Raw genomic sequence first — 23,799 nt, 5'->3', positions numbered from 1 at the left:
AAAGTTGGTATATGGTATGGCAGTTTTAGTTATTCTAAGGGGATTTTGCTAACAGGAAGGTGACAGCATTCTGGTGAATTTCTGGATAGATCAATCAGTAAATGGTATATGTTTGCAATTAATTTCTTTAAAAATGTTGCCATGTATGTTTGCACTTAATTTCAGCCATTATTGTTTGACAATTGACTTGTTTCCCCCCATCCTTTTTTTGAAGCTGTGGGAAGTATATGGTGATCGAAGATGTCTACGAACATTTATTGGTAATAGTCTTTTTTTAAACTCATTTACATCTAGAACAACTTCCTGGAAGAATATGATTTAGGTTAGCTTATTAATAGCTTATTTTCATAGAGAAGACTTGTGTGCATCCAAGGCAATGGGTGTTTGGTATGATATTGACAGTAAGAAGTGAAAAAGATGCACGTTTCATTAAGAACTTTGTCATTATATCAAGCAATTTAATATTGATGTGTAACACCTTACAACCCTTAAAACATTAGTGTACTACAGTCATCAATACTTTATGCAAGACTCCTTTTGAAAGGCAAAATTTTGACATTAAATTGCCCCATGTTCATGTTGAAAACAGCAACCCTCTGTATTTAACCGGGGGGGGGGGGCGTCTCATGATCTGATGATCCCACCTTAAATAGGTCATTCCATCTGTGCTGAGTTTTTAGTGCAAAAGCATGGGAAATCTTTTTTAGGTTCAGGTACAGTCTTTGTTCATGTAACAGGTGCTTTTTAAAGCACATAGCTGAGAGAGAGAGAAATACAAACTTCTTAGCAGCCTTGAATGCAGAACAAAAGTAGCTGATTCTCCTATTGAAATAGGAACATTTCTAGAACACTGAGTGAATATATGTTGAGTAACAATAAAGAAATCTTTTTTCACCTGTTATTTCTGGTGACAGCAGTGCGGCAAAGATGATGGCTCAAAAAGGTTCTCTCTCAACAGACTGCTCTTTTTGAACAGTGTGACTGTTTTTCTCAAAAGATTCTTATTGTCGACCAGATTTGCCTCCCATTTTGCTGTATTTCAATTACTGTGTTAATATTTTAACTAAAAAGAACTGCAAGTCTGATGTGGTGGTCAGATGAAAGTATTGAGGCTGAGGAGCAGCAAGGTTAACATCAGATGAAAGCATTCTTAGTTTTCTGATTTAATATTTCCTGTATTTTGTACCTGTTTTCTAATTATAAATGTTTCTCCATTAAATGTGTCTCATGTAGTGTTTGTCTCTCCTCTTTTTCATTAGATGTTGCCATTTATTAGTGTGTTTAAAATTTCTTCTCAAGTTCTGCTCAGTTTATGTTGTTTGTTTCTGTGCAATGCTTTTGTTTCTCTCTCCAGTGTCTTAGAGGTGTGAGGGTGTTATGGGGTTTTATTCTCATCATTCTTTAGTAGTTACTTTTTCTTTCTCATTTAAATTATTCTTTATTAGTTCTCTTGAGGAACTTCAGTAAGTGGTTTTCTTCTTCTCTTTGCATTGTTAGAGCATTTAACTGGAGTAATATGAGTTGGGTTTTTTTTAAAAACCCAACACATTAATTCTAAGTATGAATGGATGCGAGTTTACCATTGCATTTTTTCTATTTTGTAGGACACAGTAAAGCTGTTCGAGACATCTGTTTTAACAATGCAGGCACTCAGTTCCTTAGTGCTGCGTATGACCGCTATCTAAAACTCTGGGACACTGAAACAGGTAGGCTTGTGTTTGTAGGTGCTGTTATTTGTCACTGTTTTTAAGTAACAGGGACTAGAATGATATCATTCCGATTGTTTCCGGTTGTCCTTCTTATTGTCTTGTAGCTCACTGTTTAGGCTTTCATTACAGGATAATTAGTCTTTTTTCCCTTATATGTTTTGTTGTTATCTGTGGTGGTGCAATTGACACTACCTGTATTTCATATACCTTTTTATTTGAGAAATTTGATAGTTATTTGTAATGCTAGAACATTTTTTCAGCAAAAAGACATCTTGCCAAATCATTTAATTGCATGTTTACATTTACAGCTGTAAAATTACTCTTTACACCTAAATATGCTTAATTTAGAAAAATTAGCTCACTTGGTCTTTTGCTCAACCCGAACTTGAAGAGCACTCCAATTAAAAAAAGGTGGTCGTAACTGGGCTGCTGATATAGGGAGTTGAAGGGTAGGTCTGATGCTCTCATGCCTGGGAGATGCTCTGTAACATTCTGATACAAATAGTTTCTTAAATTAAAAAAATACAGGATAGATTTTGATGGTGTTCTTTTAAACCTGGGTCTCTTCCTAAGAAAAGAAGTTCCCCTGTTTGAAAAAGATGTTAGGTTTCTGGGTTAGCAGTGCCACTAATCTTATACAGGTGGTAGCCAGAAAGGTGAAAAGTCAAATTCTCCAGTCTTGAGTCTGAACTCAGTTGTTTAGACAGAGCTTTTGGATTAACATGGCTCCCATAAGTTACGGATAACATGTAATCAGGGTATTTGTGGCTGAAGCTATGAGAGGAGGTCAGGGCTTTATTTTGCAGTTGCATTACTGTTACCCTTTTCTAAGGTTAATCTTGAGTTCTTGCCCAAGTTTGTTTCCTCTTGTTGAGAAGACCTCTGATCCTAAGGAGGGGATGTTTTGCAAAGACAGTGGTCAGCTTGTGATGTCCTGAACCAGTCCTTATGTTCTTGATCTGTCCTGGTGGCATGCAGGGTACTGAGCATTTGTATTGATTGGAAAGCTGTAGCAAACTTACATAACAGTTTGTATGTGTGCGGTTTATGCAGGTGCATGCACACAAATGTGAAAGAAGGTCTAATCAAAGAGCAGGGCGAATTCTACCTTCTAATTCTCTCAAGGACTTTAAAAGAAGTATTATCTGCTCTTAGTAAAGTGCTTTTTTTCAATATCTGCAAACAACCAAGCCCATAGCACTTCCAACCTGATACAGTATGAATGGGTTTTCTGTTGCAGGGCAATGTATTTCAAGATTCACCAACAGGAAGGTTCCTTATTGTGTCAAGTTCAATCCTGATGAAGATAAACAAAATCTATTTGTTGCAGGAATGTCAGATAAGAAAATTGTGCAGGTATGCCTACTCAATATTTATTTCTCTAAAAATACTGCTATTTAATAAAAAACAGGTTCTTATTCTGACTCTTTTAATTGCAGTGGGATATTCGAAGTGGTGAGATTGTGCAGGAATACGATAGGCACTTGGGAGCTGTCAACACCATTGTGTTTGTGGATGAAAATAGAAGGTTTGTGAGTACATCTGATGACAAGAGTTTAAGAGTCTGGGAATGGTAAGTTTAAAATTTTGAATTTTACTTCAAAGTGTATTGTGAGCAAACTGAGAAGAGAGTTTATTTTTAAAAGTGTACATAGCACATAGGCCACTGGAGTGTACTGAGTTGTAGCTAGCTCAGGAAAAGCTTTAAAACGCTGTTCTGACTTGATGCTTGAGACACTTCATAGATTTCCTCTTCCCCAAAGAAAACATAAGACAGCCCTATCAGCCTGAAACACACTGCACTCTATTAATGGTCTCTGCTCTCTCCCCTTTCCCCAAGGGTGTATTAGTCTTTAAATTAACCTCTTAAAGAAATATCTACTCTATTACAATTGGTGTGTGTTGGTTTTGAATGCTTTGAACTTGGATGTCCATAGTGTTATATAGTACTTGGCCCATGTTTGAAATAACTAGTTTAGTGTAGCTTTATTCTGGTTTTCTGATAGTCTGGCTTCCGGCAATCATTGATACACGCAGTATGAATACAATAGATGACAGACAAGGGAGAGTCTGTCCAAGAAAAAATAATACAAAATATTTTAAATGGTTTCCAGTTTTTAACATTTAACCTGTGGAGAAAACAGATCACTCCTACCTGAAATGTTTTTTGCAAGATTCTAGGTACTAAGATCTTGAATTTTAGACTTTTAAGATTCCTCTAGGATTTGAGATTTTTTTTTTTAAATAATCAGTCCCATATCTTGAGGTATTCATTTCCTTTTGCTGTTCACACATGCAAAGCTGTTGCATAATACAGACACTAGTTCGACAGCTCTGTGACTAATCAGTTCCTTCCTAGCTGCCTTTTTTTTTTTTTCTTTTTCTTTTTTCTTTTTTCTTTTTCTTTTTTTTCCCCTGTAGCCCAGACAGGAGACTCCAATCTGTGGTATTGGAATGCTACCCAAGCAGCCAGCTAAATCCTCAGCTTGTCTGTGATCGGCTGCTATCATTGCCAGTAGCAGTGGGAATGACCAAAGTCTGGGAACCCAGGCTTAGGCTAGACATAAAATGCTGTCACCATATGCCACTCCAAGAAAGCCTCTGTTCAGTACTTCATAAGTAGACCCATGCAGTTACTGAGCTCCTTAAAGAAAAATCTTTACAATACCATGTCTGCTATGGAATGTCTCATCTCTGGTGAGTGGGAGGATGATCTCGCTTGCACAAATCTGTTATTTCCCTGAGATTGGATTGCCCTTGTTTTATGAACTTTGTGTGACGGCTGAAATAAATAGTGAAGTGGGTGGATTTAGTCAGTCTGTGGGGAAAAGCAGGAAAGGCAAAAAGGTTCTGGCATGGGAACATCACAGCCTGATTGTTCCAGTAGCAGAAGTTCTGTCCTTCTGAAGAAAAAATACGTAATAGCTGCTTGTACGCTGAAGAAAGAGCTCCCTTGTTCAAATGATTGGGAACTCGACTCTAGGCAATACTCTGCGATGCAGTTGTTGGGAAATTCTTTGGTTTTATGAAGGGCAAATGTAATGCCATCTTCCTGGGCATGACTTGTAAACCTTTCCCCACAACCTGCCATGATATATGTTAATTGGTCTGTAAGCATATATCTATAACTTCAAGATCCAGATTTTTAAAATGCCTTAAAACTAAGTTAATACATTTGTTGTGGAAGATTTTGGAGCTCAGAGACTTACATGGCAAATCATTTCTCAAATCTTTTTTTCCTAAATTGATAAGAAAAATTATTTGCTACTTAGCAGTGATTTGGTTACTGCACCTTTTGGCACTTTTCTTCATATGCTCTTCAGCACAATGTTCCTTCAGTATCCTACAGAAATAAAGTGGAAGTAATTATGACCTGAGTATGGCCTTAAAAACCAGTAATTAAAAGTTGGTCTAATTGCTTAGTTACAATTGTCTAGAGGAATTTTGTAGTGTGTTTTGTAAACACTTTGACTTGGCCAGAGCTGGTACTGGGATGGCACGTCTGACTTCATCACAGTGAGGAACTCCTGAGAACTTAAATCTCCTTTCCCCAAGAATTCATCCCATGCACAGATTTCACTGGGCTGTGCTTAGAATTGCAGTTGGTTAGTTGCTGAAAGTTCAGACTTCAAGTATAGCACAGACTCTTTTAGATTATATGGTTTATATAGGAATATTAATGGGAGTACTTGAAAATTTGTCTGCTTTTGCATTTAATGTGATTGGGATATTAAAGTTGACATGGGTATCATATTCTGTGTTCTTTCTTCTAGAAATGCAAAATGTTGCTTTGTCTTTGCTTTGTCTTTTTTTTTACTGCTTACCCGAGCATCTGATCCTACTTGGGTAAGCAGTGAAATAAGTTGGGCTTTTAACTTTGGAGGCTGTTACTTCTTTTTACCTCCAAGTCAGCCAGCAAAGCAAGAACTGTGCAGTGGTAATTTAGCTATTATGCTGACTGGCTTGGGAGGCTTGTCATCTCTGTAAAGCTATGCCCCTCAGCAGGCCTTTTTGCCCATGGTTCCTGGTAGAGATGGTGTAGTCTTCTGAGAGACGTCTTCATGATGTGTAGGTCCCAAAACTGGATTGGGTTGGACTGAGGGTTTGGGTTGGCTTCGGGTTTTTTCCTTCTTTCATTAAAGAGATTTTTCTTCCTGTTGCCTGGGGAAGAAGTTGTATCAGAACCCCAGTATAACACTTCTAAATCTTGACTAGCAGGTATCACTTCTGGTATTTAAAACTTTTCAGCCTTTGAAATGCTATGAAGTGGGGAAAGGACTTTGAAATATTTAAATATTAAAAATTCATCACAAAAAAAAAAATCATATGAGTTTTGAGGTTGGGCAACCAGGATAGCATCTATGTTGGCAATTTTTTTAAGGTTTTTTTAAGAGAGCAGGCTGACACTACTTATTTAGCAATTCGACTGGAAGCAAATGTGAAACACAAATGCATGTCTTTATTCTGCCTAATAGTTTAATGCAGCATATTCTGCTGCTGTCCTAAGTGTGCCTGGTAGGTATCAACATAAAGCAGAGCTATTGTGAATAAATTCTAGTAGATGAGCCAGGCCTCATTTGTAAAACGAGAAGAAGGCAGAACAACCTGTGCTGCATTTAAATTTCTGAGTGCAGTACAATTCAGTATTGGAGATGCATCTTCTGTGATGAGACTTTAATGGGGCTTCTGGTGGGATTGGTTCTACCTGGCATTGAGGACTCAAGAAGATTGTTGGTCTGCAGGAGTGTTGGGTGGTGGGAGTGGATCAGGGCCTGGCCTTGCTGCAGTAATACCCTTGTGTCCTGTTGCAAATGGAGCTGGAAACTGTTTGGGTAGGATGTGGCACAGGGGCTGCACTTCCTGTGCTGTTGGGTCGATCGGCCTCAGAGATGACGTGGACTTTTTGTTACTTGTTTACAGATTTGCTGCCCAACAGCAGTCTTAGGTCTGCCTGTTTGGAAGCTGGTTATCCCTGGCCTAAAGCACATGCTTTTATCCATGGAGTGTATTAAGTGGGTTGTCCTTCTCACTCTGAGGAATAAATTATTTTAACATTTAACTCACAGGAGCATTTGTGTCACTTCCTGACAACAGAGCAGCTTCTCACCCTGCTGCCCCTGTGTGTGTTGCTTAACTCAAGATGGTGGGAAATAACTTCCTCCACAATAAAGCAGGATGGTAATTACCTTGCTAATGCCGACCGTATTGCCATTCAACAAGGCTCGGGCAGCTGGGACGAGGCAGCCACCCACGCTCTCCGCTCCGAGAGTGTCCCAGCAGCCCTTCTGCTCTGTGAATTAGACAATGAAGTCATAAACATCCCCTTTGTATTAATTAATGTTGCTACAGAACATTTTGCATGTGTTTTCTGCAGAATACATTAATCAAATCTATTTTCTGCTGGAGGTTTCTTTTGCTTAATGAGAAAGCCATGTGCATGCCTTCCCTTTCTTCCAGTCTTCCAGTGCAGGGTATTAGGAATACTGTGAATATGCACAAACCGTTAGTAATTCAATTTATATAGTCAAAACCAAATGGCAGTTCTGCGAAGTAAGGGTTAAGACTGTCCTTGTTTTTTCCCTAGGCCTTTGTACAGGACAGTATATGTTAAGGACATGCTCTGGCACAGTCTTTTATGCCATTGAGCTGGGAAGTTCAGCGTTCAGTTCAGCTGTGAATATTTGGAATTGGTTGGCATGCTGTTTTGGGGAGATCAGGAGGAAAAGGGCATTATCAGAGAGATGAGAGAGAGGGAGAGAATCCTGTTTTCTTTTCCTTTAAAAAAAGTTTAAAAAAAGAAGAATTTTTTAAAAGGCAGAGCAATTCGAGTTAAAACAAAACTCAAGTCAATGAGATACTCCAGTAAGATCCATGCAAATGTCAGTATGTTCTTGCTATCTAAATAGGAACTTTGTAAGAGCTGCAGTTATACTGGAGGCAATAAAGGAACTTTGTGTAACAGTTTACGCTTAACCATTAGAATGATGACTCTAATTTAGACTCTGGATCATTTGATTGTGGTAAATTCACACACTCTGAGGTTATGCTGTAGATGGCTCCACAACTGGAGCTCTCGGGTGGACATTCATAATATTTTTGAGCTTTTGCATATTCTTCCTTTGGATGCCACCATACATTTTCCACAGTTCAGTCACCACGTAAATCCTCAGCTGACTTGAGGCAACTCTCTGGAACATCTCCACGTCTTCATAAAACACATACTTCTTCCTTTTGCAGGGACATTCCTGTAGACTTCAAGTACATAGCTGAGCCAAGTATGCATTCCATGCCAGCCGTGACTTTGTCTCCAAATGGTAGGTTAACACTTTACTGCCTTCTTAGACCTAATTTACTTAGGCATGTCTTACTGATTATATTTCTGTGATGTTGCTGTGTTGCATCCTCCTTTCAGCCCAATCTAACCCCCCTCCCCAGTCACTCTGTGCACTTATTCCAAGATTGGACTGGATCTTGTTTTGATTTAAAATTATAAAGAACAAGTATGTCAAAATGAGGGTTTATATCAGGGTGATTGTATCAGTTTAAAATTAGGCCTTCATCCAGACAAGGCAAAAGGACTCTTCATAGAGCTGCCATGTGCTGTTTGCTGCTTTTAAAATATTAAGAGAAACAATGGTGGGAACTGACAATGGCAGCAAAGAGTTAAGCAAGTTCAGCAGTCCTTGTGGTGCCACTGTTAAAGCAGAAACTGATGTTGTACATGATCCTGTCCCCTTCTGGTCTGAATATAGTCCAAAAAACTCTTGCATAAGATAAATCCCAAATTATCTCAGTGTTTCTTTATGCTAATGTTTCACTGGTGTTTATTTTCTTCAATGAGAATAATGCTGAAGGAGGATAATTGTTTAGTGCCTCACATAATCAGTGAAAATCCTTCTAACAGGACAAAAATCCTGTTATCTGTTTTGGCCAAATTTAAATACCTTAGTGTCACCATTATTACAGTGTTGCCAGATTTGCTGTTAACAGTGCCATTACGCTGAGTAGAGGCTGATCAACTTGTTGCACCGCTAATGTTACATTGTCACTGCATAAAACACTTTAAAGGCAGTGACAATATGCAGAGTTCAGGACAGAAGTCTCTGTTCTGGGTGTTGTGTAGCACATCCTCTTCACTGAATTCTCAGGCAGGAGTTAGTGCACTGCCAAGATGCAAAATGAGAAGGTTGATTAGAAAAGCCTTGATTTTTCTTTCACGAAAATATCTTCATTAATTGCATTCCATTAAGGCAGAGAATACTAAATATTTGCAAAAATGTAAGTATTTTCAAATTCCTTCTTCTACCTTAGACCTATTTTTCCCATAAAGGAAAGAGGGGATGACTATCTTAGAGTACCCACAAAACAGGTGATCAAGTAGATTGCAGCTAGGTGGATTTTTTTCCCCTCACTGACTTACGTGATTATGTGCAGCAGCAAGATTACACTGTATCTTAAAAACTTAACAGGAAGTCAGTGGGGTTGATGCAGCACATAGCTGGAACAGCCAGAGCGTTAGTAGAGTCCTGAGTGCATTTTGTAGGAATAGGCATCCCAAATCCTGTCAAACATAAGGTTTCAACTCTTGGCAGTTGTACCAGGCAGAAGCAATATCAACTGTTACCTAGAACCCTGCTACATAATGAAAATCTGGATTAAGATAGTGTAAGAAAAATTATAAAAGTCTATAAAAACATCCCAGTTAGGTCTGTTTCCTCAGATGCAGCACCCTGATACCGTCTTTGTTTATTGCATTTACAGGGAAATGGTTGGCTTGCCAGTCAATGGATAACCAAATCTTGATTTTTGGAGCTCAGAACAGATTCAGATTAAACAAAAAGAAAATTTTTAAAGGTCACATGGTAGCTGGCTATGCTTGTCAAGTGGATTTTTCACCTGATATGAGGTAAGTTTTTGTGGGAATGAAATTCGTCTTAAAACTTGCAGGTATGGACACTAAATTTCCTTTCGAATCCTCTGCAACATTCATGAATGCACAGTCATCCTATTGGCTCAGCATCAGGCAGAGCTCTCTTGCCAAGCAGAACAGAAAGTTTACTCTTAGTATCTGATAAGACTAAGAGAGGCTTCCACATCTGACTCCCATCTGTCTTTCTGCACGTGGTGTGCAGTGCAGGGTCTATTCCCACAACGTGCACTTGTCTAGAGTATCTGGGGTTTGAACTCACCCCATTCCCCCAGTTCGTAGGTCTGGTTGGGTATCCTCACTTACTGTTCAGAGAACCATCTCTTTCTTCCTGTTGGCTTAGTAATATGCCCATACATTTAGTACTGTGTGTACATAATATACCAGTTACTGTAAACCTGGGGAATAACCTCAGCAAACCCAGAGGAAAAAGCATCTATAATTTTAGAGAAACTTGTGGCGCTTTTTCTTTGGTTCCGGTAACACAGTGCAGGGTATAATCACACTGCTTAGCACATTTACCTCACAGTTGAGGAATCACCTTCTGCAGGACTTGTGTGCTCTTAGAGCACAGCATGAATGCTAATTCCTTGGTAGGTATGTTTGCAGGCTGTGTCAGATGGGAAGCTCCCTGGGGGAAGCTCTTTTCTGTTGCTCAGTTGCTACTTGTAATAGTATACAAGCAGTCTGTACACATAATACAACTTCCATTTTATTCCTGTTAATACAGCTATGTAATATCTGGAGATGCAGATGGGAAACTAAACATCTGGGACTGGAAGACAACAAAACTCTACAGCAGGTTAAAAGCACATGACAAAGTCTGCATCGGTGCCGTGTGGCATCCACACGAAACATCCAAAGTCATTACGTGTGGCTGGGATGGTCTGATTAAACTATGGGACTAAAGAGGATGCAAGTCCTGCATACATCTGAGATTAGGGTGCATTCTGCTGTGAGGGTGGGTAGACATTTGTAACACTGCAGTTCTCAGCTCACTGTATATATGCACTAAACACCAGGAAATTCAGAAGACTCAAGTGAAAGGATAAAGTTCTAAATATGGCATCTAGGAATGAGAAACTAAGCTGAGGTCATCTGAAGCATGCAGAATCATGTGCCAGTTTGTCTTGCCACTGCTTGTGCAAAACACTCTTGTAAAATAAAATAATTTTAAGAAAAACTATTTTTGTGGTTCTGGCTGTCAGAGAATTAAAGGAGAAAACCAGCAATTGTGTAACTTTCTTCCTAAGAAGAAACCTTTGGTACCTACTGCAATAGAGCTGAAAAAGATAAGCACAAATCCACTTGCTGAGATTTGCTAATTCACAGTAGAAATGAAGAATTAATTGGAATCTAGCAGTTGTCAGGTGAGCTCTATCAACTGAAGATGCCATTCATAGTCGTAGTTTCTGTCCGTAGAATCATGAGGATCGCTCCCTTTCACCTTTGCAAGTAGTCTTCATTTTCAGGGTTTTCCTTGTGATGGTTGTGTGCAGTGTGTTGGTTTTTTGTCTTCCCATATGCTATTCTGTTTCATTAAGCATGGCATATTAAAAAAAAAACTGAATGTCTCTTGTTCTGTTTGGAATAGTTTGTATTATAAGCCCCGCGAAGGTTTTTGACAATTTAATGTATATACATGTCACACTTTTTCTCTTTAAAGAACTTATTTTTAATAAACCTTTTTATAAGAAGTCTGCTTATCTTTGTTCAATTTTTCTATCTTGCAGTGTCCATATAAAATATTTCCTACCATCTGGTATTTTAATGTGCAGTTATATCAGTGTTTAGATAAACTCATTCTCTTGCAGTGTTCATTTAAAACTAAGGCAAGTTGGCAGCAGGAGAGAAAAAAAATCCTTTTGGCTCCCTGTCTGCTCTCTTTTTTGGGCACATAAAAATAAATGCATGTAGCAAGTTTTATCCCCACTGATCAGTCTTTAATTACAGTTTTGAATTACACTATGTTGTTTACTGTGAATCCAATCACTACTCATCCATTATAAAGAATAGCAAAGGAATAATTGCCTTAACTGACAGTAGGGTAGAAGCTGAGGCAAAGAATCCCACATTGTTGAGATGGAAGGAAATGGGTTGGTTGTTTTGTGTGGGGTTTGGGTTGTTTGACTGGTTGCAAGACAATTCTGGTCTTTCAAAGAGTGAGTTACACAAGTTAGGCCCTTGTGAGTGAACAGGAAGCTTAGGCATTTTTAGACCAACTCTGTAATGCTGAGCTTGAGAGTCATTCCACTGTCAGTCCATGCTGTTGTGTAACTGCACTGAGTTTACATGTTCCTGGTTACTTTCCCATCCCAGTAGCCTTGTGTGCCTGAAAAAGTCCATGCACTGTTTCCACAAGCACCATCCTGGTTGTAACTGGGTATTGCCCAGCCTTGTTCCCAGACAAGGACTGAGACAGGAAACAGTAGAGCCTGGAGAGAGAGGAAAGAGCTGGTCCAATATGTCCTGAGGACTGATCCTCTGTAGGGAGAGAAGAGGCTGTTCCTGCTTCTCTGCTCTTCACAGTGTGGGTGGGAAAGAGCTGCTGCTGTCTTGCAGAGGATGAATTTCTGATGTGCTTCTCATAGGTAAGGTTTGATTCCTGAGCTGGGAGTTGAGCTCTGGTGTGTGTTGTGTGCCGGGTGCTGCTTCAAGAGAAAGGGGGCTGGAGTAATTTGGAACGGATTTTTTCCTTCAAATACATTTCCCAAATGGATATGTGGCAGTGTGCCCTGACTGTTAACAGTTTATATGTACTGGGGAATAGGGAGGCGAGGAGGAATAGAGCATATAGAAAATCTGTAACACAGAAACTAGGAATACATTCTGGCATTTACATAAGAAACACCTTTCCCAAATGCTTAAAACCATTTAAATCATAATACACAAAATGCTTGACTCTGTTGTCGGTACTGTGTTTTTCCATGTGTCACCTACCAGGCTGAACTTTAGATATATATGTGTAAAGTAGTATATGCAAAATATAAAAATAAGTGCATAAACTCTTGTAGTAATATACTGGGTGTTACCGTTGGAGGAAAAAAAAAAAGAAATGTTTCAATCAATTCTGCTGGAGTTGATGAATTGGGATTAAATGTTTGCAGCAAGCTCAGAGTCAAAATTGCCCTAGAAACTTTCAGATAAAATCTTTTGTCCTTCACAGTTGGTCACCACATTAATCTTTTGTGGAATTTCTCACATCTGCATTGAAGCCTGCAGGGGGAATTTTTATGAGGGTAATTCCCTGTTAGGCTTGCTGATAAGCAAACTGACTGCAAAGCTCACACTGTCAGCTAGTTTGCTGTGCACATGGATAGATGTGTGTGTGAGTGTGGTGCAGGTCCAAACTTGTCTTTCCAGCAGCCACCTGGGAAGAGATTTCTTTCTGGGCTAATCACTTCAAATCATGTCCTTCTATTCCCAATTTCATGTTTCACCAGAAACTGGTCTGTTACAGGTGTTGGTCAGAGCAAGTCTAGTCTGAGACCTCTAGGCTGAACTTGGCCTATGAGCAGACAGATCCAGGGAAAAGGCAGCATTGGGAGAAAAGGGAAGAGTGCCTTTCGAGATACCCGATTAATTTTCCTCTGATGTTAGTGGAGAATGCAGCATAGTGATTCGAGCTGAAAGGAGCATCTTGGGAGGGCTGGAGGCAAGTGTGTTGCACTGCCAGGAAGGAACACAGGCAAGCTGAGCTGCAGGGCTGCTGTCACAGTATCATTATTTTGTTCCCCTTGATCATGCACCTGTAACTTTCAGAAGTGCCATGCCAATATGTTACTGATTTTATTAATACCAGTTGCTTTTACAGCGGAAGTTTTACAGGTCAGTCAACTATCTCCATCATTCTTGGAGTTCTGTCTGGGAAAATTGATAGTTTCTTTGACCTTTTGCCAGCTTTTTCTTGGACTTTTTTCATATGTGAGAGGGGGAAATAGCCCACATATCCTCGTGCATCGCTGATAAGGAGGCTGGCTGTCTTGAAGCAGATGGTCTTGACATCTGTCTTGCTCAGAGTTTATAATTGTCCCCAGTAAGATGGGGCTGCTCAGTCTTTGCCCTCATTATGAAGAACAAACATCAAAATTACTGTACATCCAGAAAAGTCCAAGATTGTCTTGTAAAAAGCCACTTTTTAGCAGCAGGCAGATGTTCAGTATGCCGTTTAACACCGTGGTCTTTAACAGCTGATTTAAACAGGGAGCCTTGCAGCTCTCACAGCCCAGTAACACGATGTACTTTCCTTCTTTCTACCAGCTGGTTATTACAAAATCCTGCTCCCGTTCACTAGAAAGACTCCATATGACAAGCAGCCTGCACGAGGGGGAACACGCGGAGCGCGGAGGAGGGAGGGGAGTTTTGCTTGGAAGACTTCTATAAACAGTTGAACCTGTACACCAGAAAAAATCAGTTGCCAGGGAGGTTGTTCCTCTGGAGACTACTTAAGGGACTTGTTACTGTAGGTTGACTTCACTAACATACACTCAAAATTCTAAGCCTCATATTTTGCAGTAAAATACGGCTTTTCTGTTAGGCTTGCTGATAAGCAAAACAGACACTACAGCTCTCTTGCAGCACTCAGAGAAAACTGCTTGTGGCAGGGCTATGTTTACAGAAGCTGCTAGCAGAATTTAAAGCTTTCAGAAACAAATTGCAATAACTTTCAGCAGGCCATGGACCTGTAAATTCACCAGGCGCACTGGAAGTTTGTCCTCAGACCTGTTTGTTATCTTGTATGACAGAATATTGAAACTATGTTAAATGCGCTGAGCCTCCTTTTTCCCTGCTATGATTCACGCCGCTGGGGGCTGCTCAAATGAAACGTTGCTGCATTGGTCAGTAGAGTAAGAGGTTCTCATTAGGCCTTGGGGTTTTTTTGGTTAATCTGGAAGATGTCAAGGCTAACTGAGCCTGCTTCTTTGGTTTGGGAAAGGAAGACAGCAACACAAATCCTCTGGGGAGTCATTTCAGTAATAGGAACTTTATGGAGCTTCAAGACCGCTGACAGTTACCCAGACATAGTTATGGGAGCTGCAAATCTTTCCCATTCTCCCAGCATAATTGCCCCACAGTTGGTGTCTTGCTCCTCTTCCCCAGCTAAACTCTTTAATTGTGTAACAAGTCTTTATTTTTTAGGTGGAGTTTAAACTCTTGTGAAATGCTTTTAAGAGGAAAAAAAAAGAAAAATGCCCTGTCCTAGAAGAGTTGTAACAATTTAACCTCCCGCCTTAGCTTGCTCCAGGCTGATTTCCCCAAGCACCCATGGGCCTTTGCACATGGTGTTGTTTATATTTTGCTTTGGCATCCCAATACAATCTTGCTCCTTCAGCTCCTCCTCATGTACTCTACCAAACATAATCCCTTCCAATATTCCTTGGAGATAAAAAGGGAACTTGAGACTCTGAAATCATTTGTCAGGCCAGACATCTACAGGATAAAGAAGGAAGGCCCATTCCCTGGAGTATCCAAAACCACACTGAGTTTTGTCGAAAGAGCTTCCCTGCAGCAAGCTCCTTTCTCTGCCCTGGTGCTGATGCTTTGGGAGTACCTTGGGGCAGCAGAACGAGTGGGGTTTTTTTGCTTTTTGTCATTATTCCTCCAATATTAAATGAGTGGAATAACATTATGGAATATTTCTTCAGATCCTGGATTCTCCTGTTTCTTGGAGCAATTTTTCTTTCATAAAGAAGAAGCTGGAAGTAATTTCAGGGCCTCTCCTGACTGGCAAGTCAGTTTGAGAGGTCAGCGTGAGGTCAGCGTGGGGTTGTCTGGTGAAGTCCTACTCCCTGTGTCTTGGCTGCTCGTGGCTGGCATCCGTGGAGAGACACCAGTGAGGGACATGGGACCTCCTAGGGCACAGCTGCTGCTGCTGCTGCCTCAGAGGTCTGACACCAGTCAGGCACCTGTCCCCACCTGCCTGCAAGGGTAGTGGCACCCTGGGTGGTGGCTCCACTCTAGATATCTGCAGGTGGATGTAAGGGTGGGATTCGCATTGTTTGTGATTGATTCAGAAATGGAATTTCAGGTGTAGAGGGGGAAATACCAGCTGAGACACTGAAGCATTTTCATTACTTGCAGAGGTTTTGTACTGTGTATACCACTGCACTTCCCTTCAGAAAACTGCTTAAATTCAAAGATCTGTATTGGTAATACACCAAAAAGAGCAGGGACATGGTATTCACATTTGAGTCATCACTTCTAGGCAGTGCAAAGCAGGCTCCTGTTTTCCCTGTGTAAGGTGCTGCCTATCAGGATAAAGTAACACAGGCTGTCTCTGCAGAGGTCTCCTTCAGAACCAGGTAAAACTCTACATGAGGCAGGTCAAACTGCACCGTGAGCAGGGACTTCTGTTTAAGGGAAGAGGCATTCATTACTGCAGGTTGTTCCCTTCAAGAGCCAAGCTTGCTCTGCAGATGCTGCCCCTGAAAGCCAGTGGAGGGGGGCAGGTATAAATATGTCTCTGAATATAGGTCAGCTCTGAACTTCCACTGCCACTAAACCAGGTCTCTACTGACTGCAATTAAATGTCACATTGTGTTAACAAGCAGGAAAAAATCGAGAGTGATTTCCTACTGAATAACCCTGAGTATCCTTCCAAGGACAAAGGAGCGGCTAATGAAGCTCATGAAATCCAAGTTTTGTAATGAACCAGATGGTCTCAGCTGTTGAATAATTCACCAGAGAAAATGAGTGCCATTTCTTCAGGTGTGCTACTGGGTGATATGTCTTCTTGCCATCTGCCAAGAAAGGCCAAACATATGTTCCCTTTACACTTTCTTTGTTCTTTCACAGTTGAGAGGTGCTCGAAGAACAACCCTTCACAAGTCACAATGGGATCAAAGCCTGGGGCCAGAAGTGTATGGAATAAATGGCAGGTTTTGGAGTGCAGCAGGAGGTCAGACCTTTCTTTGGGCAAATTTTGGAACCTCCAAGGAAGCCAATGTGGCATTCAGAAAGGGCCCAGTTTTCCTGGAAGAGTGTGTTCTAACAAATTCCCCTCTGTGCTGCCATGGGCTCACCATGGAAAGCTCATGTTGCGGTATCAGCTGTGATAGTTTGAGGGGATTCACATCTGTTTCTGCTCTTCATCTTCACCAGGTCATGGGCAGCACCTGTAAGTTCTGATTCATAAACATGTGTGATTTATAAATCACTGTGAGCCTGTCTGAAAGAGAAATGCCCTCACCCCCACAAAAGGATTTGTGCAAGTAGAATTGCCCCTACCCCTGGGTCATCTCTGCAAGGATCCACTTTAGACTAAGCTGAAACATCTCCTGGTGGAGTTGTCCAACTGATGCAATAATGGCTCCCCATCAGGAACAAGAGCTGTCATTATGTCTTTGTTAGGTGGGGTTGGAACTGGTTGTGGCCACCATGAATAACCTGAGGTGGGGGCAGGAACAAGGCTCCTGAGCTGGGAGCAATGGGCTGGGGGCTCTGGAGAGCTGATGCACGTGCCTGCAGGGAGTGCCCAATGCACCTGGGGACAGCAGACCAGGAGAATGGGGGGCGAGCAGAGCTGCACAATGCCTGTAATGGTGATGCAGAGCAGATCTGGAGCTGAGTCTGACTTCCCTCCACAGCCATGCAGTTACCAGTTTCCAGGCTGTGGCTACAAGGGCAGAATGCCCCGTACACACTGGTTTTAATGGTGCACTCTGTACTTAGACCTTGAAGAATGGGGAAGCTATGGTGCTTTCTGTGCAGGTGTGATCTGGGAAGAGTTGTGGAGTGCAACACTGGCATGTGGTTACTGCATGGAGATGATCTCTGAGCAGGTCAGTGGCAATTGTGCCTCAGTATGGCAGTGGGTAGACACAGACGCCACACATCCCTCAGCACCAGCCTGGCCACTGCAGCAGTCAGCCAGCCCTGGCTTGTGTCCCTGGGCATGTACCCAACAGCTCAGTTCCTGTCATTAGGAGACAGGAACTGAATTCATTTAAAGGTCTGTCCCTTAGGTAAAAGAGATCAATAAAAGAGAAGGGGTAAGGGCATAGAAGCAAGACCTCAGAAAGGAAGGTTGTAACGCTGCTCTAAGAGATGTGAAGTAGAAAGGCACAGAGAGTGCATTAAATAAGCACTGTTCATTTTTTCCTATAATATCACATAACTGCCTCCAGAATGATAAATGGCTTTTATCTTCCCTGTATTAGAGATAAGGTTTTCTTTAAAATTACCATAGTTATTGGAATCTTTTTTGCCAAAGATGTATTTGCTGTAACCTGAAGTGTTCCTGACACTACCTGGCAATCCCAAGCAAGAGATTAGCTGAGGGTTTATTAAACTCCCTTACTAACCAAAGAACCAGGATGGACCTCTACTCCACTTCTGTAATTTGCATATCACCATTTTTACTTCAGGGAAATAAACTATGGAAGATGTACATACCTTTTGAATTTTAACATTTGAGAGAGGCCATGTAATTTATTTTTTAACCTCTATCTGTTGGTTTCTTAAACAAATGATAATAAGCTACTAGGCTACTTACTCTAAGACTAGTTAGGAGAAAAAACCTGTACAATGCTAGAGCCCATACATTTATACTTTATTAATAAATCAGGACTGGCAGCTGGACTTTTGCCACCCCATTATTTGAAAAATAGGAGTTGAGCCATTCTGCAGTGCAGTGAGCGTGGCCATTCCAACATGCCAGATATTAGTTTAGGAAACCCTGGCAGCCTCTTGCATTTTGATGAATCACCTCATGGCTCTGCATCATTAAACAACTTCAGTACTTCATGTATGAGGGCTGTAGCAAGGTGGCTGTCACAGAGAAGGAATTTCTTACTCATTTTTCAGAGGTTGTGGATCTCTTGGTTTGTGCATTACCTGGCTCAGGGATGGCAATAGGTAGCTCAGCCCTGAGGAAAGTGCTTTGCCCAATGTCTTGGACATGGGGAATTCAATGCATCTGCATCAGGTAATCTTGATTTTGATGCAGAGCTGAGGACATGGTGGGCACTCTCAGTGCCCTGCTCTGGGTGTCTGCAAAGCCCTGGTCCAGGTGGGACATGTAGGAGCAGAAACAGGAGCTACTTTTATAGAATCATAGAATATCTCAAATTGGAAGGGACCCAGTAAGGATCATCAAGACCAACTCACTGCTCCTCACAGGACCTAAAACTAAACCAAGTTACTAAGAGAGCCATCCAGAGATTCCCTGAACTCTGACATGGTTGGTTCCATGACCACTTCCCTAGGAAGCCTGTTCCAGTGACTGGCCACCTTCTGCGTGAAGAACCTTTTCCTAAAACCCAACCTGAACCTCCCCTGACACAGTTTCATTCAATTTTTTCATGTCCTGTCACTGGTCACTGGAGAGAGGAGATCAGCATCTCCCCCTTCACCACCTCCCTTGAGGAAGTTGTAGACTTGAAGAAGTCGAAAACCAAAGGCAGTTAAAAAGTCCCCATATCAAATATATGAAAGTGGTGACATCTTGTATTTTAATGCAAAGTTTAATGTCAAAATTCATCTAAAGATAAGAAAAAACCCTACCTGCTATATGTTTTTTAGCTTCCCCCATTCCTTAGCTCCTTGGGGAGTATCAAAGGCTCCCAGGGGCACTGCAGACAATTCACATTCCAGCCTGCTGAGCCCCAGCACAGCTGCCATCCAGGGCACCTGCCTGAGCCACCACCTCTGCCAGCATCAGTGCAGATCCAGTGTTTCGCCTCCTCATGCCAGGGAGAGGCAAGGTGGTGAGGAGGTGGCAGGCATCCAGGCACAGCACTGGAAAAGGCACCAGGAATTGTTCAACAAAACCCCAAAAGGAACAAAAAAGACCAGGTTTCACTTTCATCTCTTACATGTATCTCACTAGATGAAAAACCACTTGCTGCAGCCATTGCAAGAGTAATTTCAACCAAGCTGTTCTTTGAGCAGATGAACTAGGGATGCCCTGTCTTCTGTGGCTGAAGGCTCTCGAGGGTGAGGAGGGCGAGTGCTAGCTTAAAAAACCAAAGTCAGGGCACTCAGAAGCTGCTCAAAGAAGTAGGTAGAAATTTAGTTTGGTGGTGATTTCTGTCTCTGCCAAATTCAGCTGAAATTTGCCAGTGGGTTCAAGAATATACTGTTCTTGCCTAAAATTTGTTCTGTAGGAAACAAGGCCAAAGTAAAGAAGGTACAAATCAAAGATGATCACTTTACAGAGAATTAACACTTGACACTTTCTTAAAAAGACACCTTGTCACAAGCACTCTCCTGCCCAAGGGCTGGCACAGCTCAGCCAGCAGAGCTTCCCAGGGCAGCCCCAGAGGGATGCCCTCCTTGCTGGCATGCTCAAACATGGGGCAGCCTGGAAAAACCATGCTCTTATCTCCCCCAGACAAACCTTTACAGAAACCTCTGTCCTCTGGGACAATGTACCCACTGGCAAATATATTGCTATACAAATCTGCACCATAGATCTTCTCCTGGTGCCAGTTCTTTTGACAACATATAAATATAAAAGCCAGTCCATTTTGCTAGCAGTCACTGCGTGCATATTTAGCAACTTTAGCCAGTGACGCCAAAATCCTCTTCAATAACGCTACGGGCCCAGATGGCTCGCAGTCACACATCATAAATTCCTTTCTGCTATTTCCATCTTGTATTTACCCAGCTCAGTGTGTAACAGCTACTGGCGTTGAAAGCTTCCTTTTTCAGAAACATCTGTGGTTTTGATAAGTCTTTGTAGGTATGGAAAAGCCTGAAGTCCTTCAGCTCCAGTTCCCGGAGCAGACTGTACCAGTACCGCACCACGGTGCTGTCATTGCCACTGACCTCAAACCCAGGCCAGTGCATGTGCACCTCAAAGACCAGCTGTCCTATCTGCTCAACAACATCTTCCAGGATCAGGTTTTCCAAAATTTTCCACTCGGCGCTCTCCACGTCTGCCTTGAGGACATCGATCTGCAACAAAAGCACCATTACTATGTGAAAATGAAAATTTTGCAATTACAGTAACATCTCAGGCCAAGGTTGACCATTTTTAAATACACATAGTTATTCATTTTGTACTAAAAAAATAAATTAAAAAGTCTCAGAGGACTAACACAGGCAGTACATGATGTTTCACACTTGACTCTTCACATCCCTTTTCCTCCTGCCTCCAACTCCTGGTTGGAAAAGCTACATATTCCAAGCTCCTCCTACAACCAAAGCATGTTACTGGTTCCTTCACAATTCTTGGGTGGCATCACAGCTATGAAAAAAGAAACAGATCCGAACGACAGACCCAAACCTATTAACAGTGATTACCTGCACCATAGTTGAGTGGGGTGCTCGTGAGCCACATGCTACATGCACCACACAAGTGCAAGAGAAGACCAAAAGCAAAAAATGAACACTGAGCAGCTCAGGCCACCAGCTGCCCTTGGCCAAGCTGCTGGCTGAAGCTTTTGCAGGCGTCACTACAGATGCTGAGAGAGGAGGACCAAAACAAAAAATAATTATGCAAAGAGTCTACAGGATTTTAAGGGCAGCTTCTCCAAAGAAAAAGGCATAGCAGAAAAGAGTACATCAAGGTATTTGAAGGGAATAACAGATCTAACAGAAAAGTGCCCTGTTTTAGTTTTAGACCATTGTTTAATTTTGTAGTGAGCTATCCAGCAATCCAATTTCGCATAGCCCAACGCAACTTTGCTTGGTGGGTTGACTTTGCTTGGAGATTAGCTGGGGGAGGCAAGCTGTATGTTTTAACCAAAAAAAGAGCATTTCATCACCATTTCACATCTGGTAGAAAGCAATGATCACAGTGCAGCAGTGGTCACAAGCTGCAGAGCTCAGCTTGTTTTTGAGTCTGGCAGGGGAAAGTCCCACACCCTGAGAGTAGGGTTTGCCTATGCCAGTTCCACCTGAGCTGATGCTTCTGCTCATCTGCTCACACTCAAGATGGGTTTGAAGTGGAAAACTGAAGACTTTGTTTAGTCAAAAATACTTTAAAAAACCAAAGAAACCCCAAGAACCTAAAAATCAAACCAAGCAAAAAAAAAAAAAACCACAACCAACAAAACCCCCAGATTCTCTCTGGCAATCTGCCCTAACCATTGTGGCAGTATCAAAAATGGCACCTGGGCAGGTACAGGAGAGAAATTTGGGCACGTAATGTAAAAGCATTGCCAATGCCACTGTTTTCCTAAGCTGCCCCATCCCAGGGCGCCTGGCTGGTGTCATGCCATGCCCCATCCATGGGGTTCACAGACCCCTCTGCCCTGGGCACAGGGCAGGGGTTGTGCTGCGAGCACGTCTCCAGTACAACCAGAGCTGTGCTTTGCATGGCCCACAGCCAAGAAACCGCAGGGCCATGGCAAGGGGTGGCCACATCTACCTTCTGCTGTTCCATGGATGGCTGACTGGAGACGCCAGGGACTGAGGTGCTGAGCTGCAGCCCTCCTCAGGGGCTGTGCCCCAGCACTATGGACAGGCATGACATGGCAGGAATCTGTAGGTGCTGGACACTTGCCCGTTCTGGTCTCCATCTGTAAAACAAGGGTGCTAATCACTGAACACCCTCTGCAGAGTGCAGGGGTTGAGCACGTGAAGGGCCAGCGAGACTTGGGTGGAACAAGCTGTAAAACAGCTGAAAATAAAACACTGCATTTTCAGAGCAGGACTTGAATGAGGTCCATGGTCACAGACCGAATCATAATAAGCCAAGCCACCGCTTGTCTGCTCATTAAGGAGGCATTGTGCCTCCTTCACACTGTAGGAGGCAGGGGGCCAGTGGAAAATGACCGAGGGATTATGGAATTAAAGCCCATATTGTGGTATGTCCACATGGGGAGCAGAAAGGAAGGTTGCACAGACAACCTTAGCTCTGGTATTTCCTAACTTGCCTCTCCAACAAAGAGCCTGTCAGTCTGTCCGTCTGCGGGTCAGTGAAACAGTTGAACACAGCGCTCCTTTGGGTTCAAGGGGAGGCTGAATGTAAATGATGCAGCTCATGACATTTCAGGGGAGAACTACATCATGGCTGAGCGCACTTGTTTTCCTTCATACATTTAAATGGGTTATTTATTTTGCAAATACCAACTCATATCTCTACCTGTAATGCAGTTTTGCAGGCAGTTGGTTCCACGTAGGTGCAATTGCCACAGGACCACACTGCTGCACTTAACAAACCACAGATTTTTATCTCTGGGAGACTTACGTAACTTTGAAAGCAGACAAATTATTCAAACCCTTTTTTTTTCTTGGGGGGAGGGGATGGATGGATAGGGGAAGAAATGTTTCTAGGTGTTTGTTTTCCCATGATCTTACTTTATGGCATCAGTAGGACATCTTTTTCCCATCGTAGTGTTTCCAGTCCTCCTCCAGGTTTGTTTGTTTTTCTCTTGTGACACTAACTGCTGCTCTGGCTGCTCAGCAGGCACTCTGCATGCTCTGTGCTGCATTTGCAAAACTGATCTGAAAAGTGGCTGCTAACCAATGTTTCAGTAGGAGAAAATGAGTTACCATCATAACAGCTTGAACACATAACGAAATGACCAGGAAATAGTGGGGATGTGCTGTATACACAAATGAGAGGCTCTTTGTTGCTCTCAGTGCCCTGCACTGCTCAGAAGCCCGGAGGGAAGAAAGTACCTGTCTCAACCCACCAACCTTTGTCACTGCCTTCCAAGCAAGGTGTCCCTCTCTGCCCACAGTCTCCATTTCATTCCATGGATAGTGCAAAATGAATGACAGAACAGCTCCGTTTCAGAGTATCTGAGCAAATTTACAAGCATCCTGCTGACACCAAATGCAAGTTTTGTGATGATTAGACAGCTCAGGAGATATTTACCATCGGTGATAAGCAGCGCGCTACCAATAAGAAATGCACTACCCCCTTCCAGTTGCCTTGATCCAAAGTGCCAGTGAAAGGATTAGTGGACAAATCTATAAATTTAGAGCTCTAATTGACCTGGGAGCCCAGCTGGAATCTGCTGCTGTGAATAAATCCTGGAGGGCAAAGATCTACAGTGCCTGAAGGTAAAGTATGACAGTGAGTTTTAAGCACTCACAAAGGCTGGTTCCTCTTATCTTCCACAAATCCTCTTATCCTCCATGAACTAACTGGTTATCACAGAAAAGTAAAAAACGTGGATTTTTGAATGTTTTCTCAGCTTAGCTCCCTTGAAAAAGCACTGCAGCATTGTACCACTTCCACTTGGAGAAAAAATAAAAAGGGGGCCA

The 23,799-nt window shown here is 42.1% G+C and overlaps 2 protein-coding genes across 2 annotated transcripts in view; one reads left to right on the top strand and one right to left on the bottom strand.

Moving 5' to 3' along the window:
* Window positions 1–11,333, top strand: part of CDC40 (cell division cycle 40) — a 37,739-nt gene extending 26,406 nt beyond the window's left edge. Inside the window, exons 9-15 of the mRNA XM_010407197.3 lie at window positions 215–260; window positions 1,605–1,706; window positions 2,950–3,065; window positions 3,149–3,282; window positions 7,947–8,023; window positions 9,471–9,615; window positions 10,367–11,333. Of these exons, the coding sequence (XP_010405499.3) occupies window positions 215–260; window positions 1,605–1,706; window positions 2,950–3,065; window positions 3,149–3,282; window positions 7,947–8,023; window positions 9,471–9,615; window positions 10,367–10,544 (798 nt within the window). The 3' untranslated portion in view covers window positions 10,545–11,333. The remainder of the gene's footprint in view (window positions 1–214; window positions 261–1,604; window positions 1,707–2,949; window positions 3,066–3,148; window positions 3,283–7,946; window positions 8,024–9,470; window positions 9,616–10,366) is intronic.
* Window positions 11,334–12,437: 1,104 nt separating this feature from the next.
* Window positions 12,438–23,799, bottom strand: part of METTL24 (methyltransferase like 24) — a 53,200-nt gene continuing 41,838 nt past the window's right edge. Inside the window, exon 5 of the mRNA XM_039568526.1 lies at window positions 12,438–20,535. Coding sequence (XP_039424460.1) covers window positions 20,221–20,535 — 315 coding nt within the window. The 3' untranslated portion in view covers window positions 12,438–20,220. The remainder of the gene's footprint in view (window positions 20,536–23,799) is intronic.

Source organism: Corvus cornix, chromosome 3 (genome assembly GCF_000738735.6).
Source record: "Corvus cornix cornix isolate S_Up_H32 chromosome 3, ASM73873v5, whole genome shotgun sequence".
Taxonomy (NCBI): Eukaryota; Metazoa; Chordata; class Aves; order Passeriformes; family Corvidae; genus Corvus; species Corvus cornix.
This window is presented reverse-complemented; position numbering and strand designations above follow the sequence as displayed.